Below are 8,826 nucleotides of genomic sequence, written 5' to 3'. Positions count from 1 at the left end.
TACGTAGGCGTGCTCTAGAGGAGGCTGGTGGGAGGTGCTATAGGAGGACGGGCTCATTGTAAATGTCCGGAATGGAATTATTGGAACAGTATCAAACGGGTCAAAACATATGGAACCCAATGGGCCCATCCTCCTACAACTTCTCCCACCAGCTTCATCTGGCAGGCACCCTTTTAATTCTCGCTCTCCCTTCCTCTGTGATGTCCTGTAAGCCTGATGTTCCTCCCTCTGTGTGTGTGTGTGACCCTGTAGGGGACTATGCCGGTTTTCCTGGCTGTGGTCTGCTTCGTTTACACAGTACCTACCGCCACGACCTCAAGATCTACGCTTCAGACGAAGGCCGTGTACAGATGACCGCTGCCGCTTTTGCGAAGGTATGTTTACAGGACAACGTGCGTGTGTGTGATGCATGCTCACTGTATATGTAAGCCTGGTTCCTTTAATTTGTGTTCAGTGTCAATACATCTCTCCCTTTGCATGTATGAACACTTTCTGTGTACAGAACATATTGTTGCGTGTGTGTGTGTGTATATCTCGTAACTGTCTTATTGTGTAGGGTCTGCTGGCTCTGGAGGGGGAGCTGACTCCCATCCTGGTGCAGATGGTGAAGAGTGCCAACATGAACGGCATGCTGGACAGCGACAGTGAGTCTCTGACTGACTGCCAGCAGAGGGTGAAGGCCCGCCTCCATGAGATCATGCAGAAAGACCAGGACTTCACTGAGGCAGACTACCAAAAGGTACAGTCTGTAGATTCCGTCATCGAGACCACTGCTACCCACCCAGTCGTTGTTTGGAAAGGCCATAGGAGGAACGCTCTGTTTTTGAAATGGTTAACATTTAACTCGGGGATCCCGAGTGGCGCGCCAGGATAAGGCATTTCATCTCCGTGTTGACCCAGCGTCGTCCGGGTTTGGCCGGGTGTAGGCCGTCATTGTAAATAAGCATTTGTTCTTAACTGACTTGCATAGTTAAATAAAGGTTCAATAAAAAAAGCCTGCAGGTGTAATGCCTTAATAGTTATAATAAGCATGAATGAGCCAATAATAATAATGTGCATTCAACTAAGAATCATTATGACATGCTCATTTTTTTTTTTTTTATATATTTTTTTACCTTTATTTAACTCCGTTAAGAACAAATTCTTATTTTCAATGACTGCATAGGAACAGTGGGTTAACTGCCTGTTCAGGGGCAGAAAGACAGATTTGTACCTTGTCAGCTCAGGGATTTGAACTTGCAACCTTCCGGTCACTAGTCCAATGCGCTAACCACTAGGCTAACCATTATAACTGCTGGCGTTAAGTAAACGAGGGTCGCCCGTTGCACTGATGTGAGGCTCCATTGACAATTCCATCAACTTGAGCAGTCCTTGAAAAGTGTTTTTGAGATTTGATTGTTTTTAATCTACCATCCTGTTTCCTATCCATTCCTTACTGTACCGCCTTCAACTGATCATGCCATTGCTGTTAATCTCCAGAGTCTCACGTAACGTTACAACACTACCTGTTATGGATACCAACACTGGCATTGCAGAGTTCCATTAAGTGCTGCACGATTTGTACCACTGTAATAGCGTGTGACTGTTACTATGTGCTGCAGCTGGCCCCTACAGGCAGCCCCTCTCTGGTCAACTCCATGAAGATCATAGGGAACCCAGTGAGGACGTGTGACCAGGTCTACGCCCTCATCCAGAGACTCACCTCCCAGATCCGCAAAAGGCTCGAGGACCCCAAATCTGCAGGTCTGTTCTCTGTTTAGAATTGAATGGAATTTAAATGCTTTATTGTCCGATATAAGACTTTTTGACCCATTCCTAATAGGTCAAAATGTAAACGTTAGTGGAGACTGTTTTCCAGGTTTGGATTCACTGTTACATTTGCTACCAAAGAGCGGTGTGGAAGCTAACTAGCCAACTGTAAATAAGTGAATTGTTTTACCTCCGTTCCATAGAGAAGTTACTTAGCTAGCTAGGTAAAGTTATTGACGGTTATCTACCGCTCCTACACTCTTTTGCTAGCTATCGGGAATGCCGTTGTGTCAAAAATATACCTCAAAATGACTAGGTTTCTCCAGTTTTGTTTACATTTTGCTAATGTGATAATACTCTGAACAGAAATATAAATGCTACATGTGAAGTGTTGGTCCCATGTTTCATGAGCTGAAATATTAGATCCCAGAAATATAAAATCATATTTCTCTCTTTTGTTATGCACAACTTTATTTATCCCTGTTAGTGAGCATTTCTCCTTCGCAGTTTTAAAACACCTTTCCACAGATGTTTTGAGGGAGCGTGGAGTTAGCATAGTGACTACAGGAATGTCCACCAGAGCTGTTGCCAGAGAATTTAATGTACATTTCTCTACCATAAGCCGCCTCCAACATCGTTTTAGCTAGTTTTACAGTATGTGCAGCTGGCCTCACAACCGCAGACCACATGTATGGTGTCATGTGGGCGAGCGGTTTGCTGATGTCATCGTAGTGTAGAGAGTGCCCCTTGGTGGTGGGATGTTTTTTTTGGCAGGCATAAGCTACAATGAACACAATTGCATTTTATTGATGGCAACTTGAATACACAGAGATACTGTGACAAGATCCTTTGGGGCCCTTTTTTAAATTATTTTTTATTTTTTATAAAAGTATCTGTGACCAACAGATGCATATCTGTATTCCCAGTCATGACCCAAAACACCTCCAGTCTGTGTAAGGGCTATTTGACCAAGAAGGAGTGTGATGGAGTGCTGCATCAGATGACTTGGCCTCCACAATCACCTGACTTCAACCCAATTTGAGATGGTTTGGGATGAACCACAGAGTGAAGGAAAATCAGCCAACAAGTGCTCAGTATATGGGAACTGTTGGAAAAGCATTCCAGGTGAAGCTGTCTGAGAGAATGCCAAGAGTGTGCAAAGCTGTCATCAAGGTGGCTACTTTGAAAAATATCAAATATTTTTTGATTTAACACTTTTATTTTGGTTACTACATGAGTCCAAACGTGTTATTTCATCAATTGAATTCCTGTCTGGTGTAAGCTACATTAACTGTCTGCTGTAAGTTAAGTCCTTTCCTGTTCCCCAGACCTGCAGCTGTACCACAGTGAGACCCTGGAGCTGATGCTGCAACGCTGGTCCAAGCTGGAAAGGGACTTCCGGAATAAGAGTGGCCGCTACGACATCAGTAAGATCCCAGACATCTACGACTGTGTGAAGTACGACACGCAGCACAACGCCACGCTGGGTCTGGAGGACACACTGGAGCTGTTCAGGCTGTCCCGAGCCCTGGCCGACATCGTCATACCTCAGGTGAGGGGAAGACGAATACCCACACGTTCACGTTTACCTGCGCAAACGGGGACTATGGCAGTGGTCTCGACCTATCAAGCGGGGAGCATGACTGCTGAACATTTCTTCGCTCCTTGTTGGATAGAGAAACGTGAACACACACACACACACACAGAGGGAAGGAGTTTTGACCAGCGTGTTACTTTAGACTCCCGTCCCCTCAGTCTCTGAGGATGATTATGGCTCAAGATGCTTCTTTCTTACTCCTTATCGTTTCCTTTTCAAATGCGTAATGCCGACTAAAGCTTACTTTGCTATCCCTTCAAGTACAGTAAGCCTGGCTATGAAATTACAGTTTTAGGAACCTGCCAGAAAATGATCAACCGAATTAACATCTTTGAACGTGAAATTGTTCTGTTTCTCTCTCCAGGAGTATGGCATCAATAAGCCAGAAAAGATGGACATTGCCCAGGCCTACTGCCTGCCCTTGATGAAAAAGATCCAGCTAGACCTGCAGAGGACCCACGAGGACGAGGCCGTCAACAAGCTGCACCCACTGTGAGTTGCAGTGCCACCTGTGACCACGGTCTGTGGCTCGGTGCAACTGGTCTAGGATCAGTTGTTATTATAGATACTCATCACTGTGCTGCAGTTGGTCCCACACTGTCTTTGTCCATTGTCTGAGCCCGAGTTCTTATTAGAACCCTGTTATAATGGATGTGTACCGCTGGACAAAGATTTTTTTAAATTAGCCGGACGCAAAGGATTTATTGCTGCTCCCGGACCAGACCCAGGCCCAAATCCCCATCATTCGAATGAAGAGACACTGATACAAAGGGTGCATATCTGGGTGCCTTGTGAGAATTAGTCTACCATCCATCCTATTGGCCAGCGTGCAATCGTTGGAATAAACTGTCCCATAGGGCTGCGCACAATTGGCCCAGAGTCGTTAAGGTTAAATAAGAATTTGTTCTTAACTGACTTGCCTAGTTTAAATAAAGATTAAATACGTTGTTTTTTTTTAAATCCATGCAGCTGCAAGACAACCGCTATGTCCAGTAAGACGAAGGATGGTGGTCTGTGTCTATTTGTCAATAACAGCTGGTGCGTGATCTCTAACATTAAGGAAGTCTCTAGGTTTTGCTCGCCTGAGGTAGAGTACCTCATAAGCTGTAGACCACGCTATTTACCAGGATAATTTTCATCTGTAGCTGTCTATTTACTACCACAAACCGATGCTGGCACGAAGACCGCACTCAACGAGCTGAATAAGGCCATAAGCACACAAGAAAATGCTCATCCAGAAGAGGCCTGGCACTTTAATGCAAGGAAACTTAAATCCGTTTTACCTCATTTCTATTAGCGTGTCACATGTGCAACCAGAGGGGGAAAAAGCTGGACCACCTTTACTCCCCACACAGAGACTCTTACAAAGCTCCTCCTCGCCCTCCATTTGGCAAATCTGACCATAATTCTATCCTGATTCCTGCTTAAAAGCAAGATTTTAAGCAGGAAGCACCTGTGACTCGCTCAATACGCAAGTGGTCAGATGAAGCAGATGCTAAACTACAGGACAGTTTTGCTAGCACAGACTGGAATATGTTCCGGGATTCTTCCGATGGCATTGAGGAATACACCACATCAGTCACCGGTTCATCAATAAGTGCATTGATGACGCCGTTCCCACAGTGACCATACGTACATATCCCAGCCAGATTGTGTGATGACGCTCTCTTGCCGATGTGAGTAAGACCTTGAAACAGGTCAACATTCATAAGGGTGCAGGGGCCAGACGGATTACCAGGACGTGTACTCCGAGCATGCGCTGACCAACTGGCAAGTGTCTAACTGAAATGTTCAACCTCTCCCTGACCGAGTCTGTAATACCTACATGTTTCAAGCAGACCACCATAGTCCCTGTGCCCAAGAACGCCAAGGCAACCTGCCTAAATGACTACCAACCTCACTCACGTCTGTAGTCATAAAGTGCTTCGAAAGGCTGGCGATGGCTCACAACACCATCATCACATAAAACCTAGACCCACTCCAATTCGCAGTGGGGTGCCAGGACAAAAACTTCTCCCTCAACATGAGCAAGACGAAGGAGCTGATTGTGGACTACAGGAAAAAGAGGGCTGAGCATGCCCTCATTCACATCGACGGGGCTCTAGTGGTCCAACCATACCAAGTCAGTCGTAAAGAGGTCACAACAATGCCTATTCCCCCCTCAGTAGACTGAAAAGATTTGGCATGGATCCTCAAAAAGTTCTACAGATGCACCAACGAGAGCATCCTCACTGGTTGCATCACCGCCTGGTATGGCAACTGCTCGGCATCCGTCCGCAAGGCGCTACAGAGGGTAGTGCGTACGGCCCAGTACATCACTGGGGCCAAGCTTCCTGCCATCCAGGACCTCTATACCAGGCGGTGTCAGAGGAAGGCCCTAGTCATAGACTGTTCTCTCTGGTACCGCAAGCCGTACCGGAGCGCCAAATCTAGTTCTAGGTCAATAGAACAGTTAATCAAACGGCTACCCGCACTATTTGCATTGGACCCCTTTTTTTACGCTGCTGCTACTCTGTCTATGCATAGTCACTTTACCCCTATCTACATGTACATATGACCTCAATTACCTCTGCTAACCCGTACCCCCGCACATCGACTCCCTGGTTATTATTTTATTATGTACATTTTTTTAAAACTTTAGTTGAATTAGCATTTCCTTACTCTGCGTTGTTGGTTAAGGGCTTGTAAATAAGCATTTCACAGTAAGGTCTACACCTATTCTATTCAGCGAATGTGACAAATAAATACAATTTTATTTGATAGTTGAATATTTAAAAATGATTTCCAAATGCATTTCAAATATCCCTAGGACCAAAGAGAGTATTTATATTTATATAATATTTGTATTTGAAAATACACTTATTTCCAATATTCAACTTGTATTTTCTAATGAAATACTTACTTAAAAATGTATGTGAAAGTATTTGCAATCAATAGTATGAAATCGTATTTGAACCGCGATCGCCCTAGGAGCAGTTCTTATAACACCATGTTGGGGAGTGAGTTCCACTTTCCTAGGACCGGGTCTGGCTATGTGCCACTGTCCCAGGTTCAGTTTCTATCCAGTAAACCTGCCATTGAGGTGTGTCTCTAGAGCCCCCGTAAGTGATCACCCTTTGTCTTTCATTCCCTCTGGTGGTTCAGGTACTCGCGGGGGGTCATGTCTCCAGGGCGTCACGTCCGGACCCGCCTCTATTTCACCAGCGAGAGCCACGTCCACTCGCTGCTCAGCATCTTCCGCTACGGCGGACTACTGGATGTACGTTGTCACTGTTAATGTAGCCTGGTCCCAAATCTAGTTGGCATGATAATAGTGACAATGATCATAGCTTAGGAGTTGTCACGGTGGCACAAACAGATCTGGGGCCAGGTTAATTGTTGTAAAGGGATAGTTCACTTGAAGTACCAATTGTGATACTTCACTTAAGGTCATGAATATTGCAGACTTGGGTTCAAAATCAGAAGAAAAAAAATTTCCGGTGTAGTTTTCTCTGGTTGTAATGACGTGTGTTTGCGTGTGTGACAGGAGGTGAAGGACCAGCAGTGGAAACAGGCCATGGATTACCTCAGTGCCGTCTCTGAACTCAACTACATGACTCAGATAGTCATCATGCTGTATGAGGATAACAACAAGGTCAGTTAGGCCTCTCTGTCCCTATGTCAGTCGTCTTTTCTTTCTGAAGTATTACTGCACCTGGTACTGTTACTGTACCATCCTGTCGGTATGTGTCTTTTCCTCTCACTCCCTCTCTCTGTAGTATAGCATCAATGCTTCTGTTTTGTGTTTCCGTGTGTGTGTTGAACAGGACCCAGGCTCAGAGGAGCGTTTCCACGTGGAGCTCCACTTCAGTCCCGGGGTGAAGAGCTGTGAGGACGAGGAGAACGTCCCTCTGGGCTTTGGCTTCCGCCCTGCCTCCGCTGAGGTCTGTGGGGTGTCTGTGTGGGTGGGGGTGGATGTGTCTGACCACAGCCCCCCTCATCGGTCTCTTTAATCCAATCCAGAACCAGGAGAAGCAGACCAACCAAGGCAGTCTGGAGGACCTATCACAGGACGAGCCTGACCGGGCCCTGCCTCTCTCTGAACTAATCAGCATCAGAAGATCACCCATGATCCGCAACCGCAAGACTGGCTCCATGGAGGTACTTGATCAGGGCCATATGAGTTATTGTGTCCACTGTCCCAAATTTAGTGTATTCCACATTTAGTGTGGTGTCTTTTTGGTGCACGCAATGGAAAACAGTTTGCAATGGAAAATATTTTTGTTGTTGTTTCTGATTGGAAAAGTCCAGGTAGTTCCTATCTGTTTGAGTTAATAGTAATAAACATAACCCAGGCACAGCTTTCATCTGTTCAGATATTGTATTGCTGGGCTAGGCCTGTTTGAATCCAAACCCACATAGAAAGAGAGACGCCTTAATTTTGTAATACTTTACGGAAATCCAAAGCTTCTCAGGCTACATAGCATTTTAACGCCCTGTGTAGCCCGTCCCTATTAGTGGATTCTTTAGTAAAGTAATGCGTCTGTTTTTTACAAACGAATGGAGACCAGTTTTACCTAATTTCTATCAACATGTTAAATGTGCAACCAGAGGGAAAAGAACTCTGGACCACCTATACAAAGCTCTCCCTCACCCTCCATTTGGCTAAACTGACCATAATTCTATCCTCCTGATTCCTGCTTACAAGCAAAAATTAAAGCAGAAAGCACCTGTGACTAGATCAATAAAAAAAGTGGTCAGATGAAGCAGATGCTAAACTACAGGACTGTTTTTCTAGCACAGACTGGAATATGTTCTGCAATTCCTTCAATGGCATTGAGGAATACACCACATCTGTCATTGGCTTCATCAATAAGTGCATCGATGACGTCGTCCTCACAGTGACCGTACGTACATGCAACATCCGCACTGAGCTAAAGGCTATAGCTGCCGCTATCAAGGAGCAGGACTCTAACCCGGAGGCTTATAAGAAATCCTGCTATGCCCTGCGACCAACCATCAAACAGGCAAAGTGTCAGTACAGGACTAAGATCGAGTCGTACTACACTGTCTCTGACGCTCATCGGATGTGGCAGGGCCTGCAAACCATTAGACTACAAAGGAAAGCACAGCCAAGAGCTGCCCTGTGACACGAGCCTACCAGACAAGCTAAACTACTTCTATGCTCGCTTTGAGGAAAATAACACTGAAATATGCATGACAGCACCAGTTGTACCGGAAGACTGTGTAATCACGCTCTCCGCAGCTGATGTGAGTAAGACCTTTAGACAGGTCAACATTCACAAGGCCACAGGTCCAGACGGATTACCAGGATGTGTACTGCGAGCATGCGCTGACCAACTAGCAAGTGTCTTCACTGACATTTTCAACCTCTCCCTGTCTGAGTCTGTAATACCAACATGTTTTAAGCAGACCATAGTGCCTGTGCCCAAGAACACCTGCCAGTAACCTGCCTAAATGACTACAGACCCGTAGCACTC

At 45.6% G+C, this 8,826-nt stretch overlaps 1 protein-coding gene across 8 annotated transcripts in view; it reads left to right on the top strand.

Moving 5' to 3' along the window:
• LOC118396389 (inositol hexakisphosphate and diphosphoinositol-pentakisphosphate kinase 1) overlaps window positions 1-8,826 on the top strand; it is an 83,921-nt gene that overhangs the window by 49,804 nt on the left and 25,291 nt on the right. For all 8 annotated transcript variants that reach the window (XM_052465428.1, XM_052465427.1, XM_052465426.1 and 5 more), the window contains exons 16-24: window positions 253-374; window positions 557-739; window positions 1,602-1,743; window positions 3,078-3,301; window positions 3,711-3,838; window positions 6,491-6,605; window positions 6,873-6,980; window positions 7,153-7,269; window positions 7,349-7,486. In XM_052465428.1, the coding sequence (XP_052321388.1) occupies window positions 253-374; window positions 557-739; window positions 1,602-1,743; window positions 3,078-3,301; window positions 3,711-3,838; window positions 6,491-6,605; window positions 6,873-6,980; window positions 7,153-7,269; window positions 7,349-7,486 (1,277 nt within the window). The remainder of the gene's footprint in view (window positions 1-252; window positions 375-556; window positions 740-1,601; window positions 1,744-3,077; window positions 3,302-3,710; window positions 3,839-6,490; window positions 6,606-6,872; window positions 6,981-7,152; window positions 7,270-7,348; window positions 7,487-8,826) is intronic.

The sequence above is a fragment of the Oncorhynchus keta genome, chromosome 17 (genome assembly GCF_023373465.1).
Source record: "Oncorhynchus keta strain PuntledgeMale-10-30-2019 chromosome 17, Oket_V2, whole genome shotgun sequence".
Classification (NCBI taxonomy): domain Eukaryota; kingdom Metazoa; phylum Chordata; class Actinopteri; order Salmoniformes; family Salmonidae; genus Oncorhynchus; species Oncorhynchus keta.
This window is presented reverse-complemented; position numbering and strand designations above follow the sequence as displayed.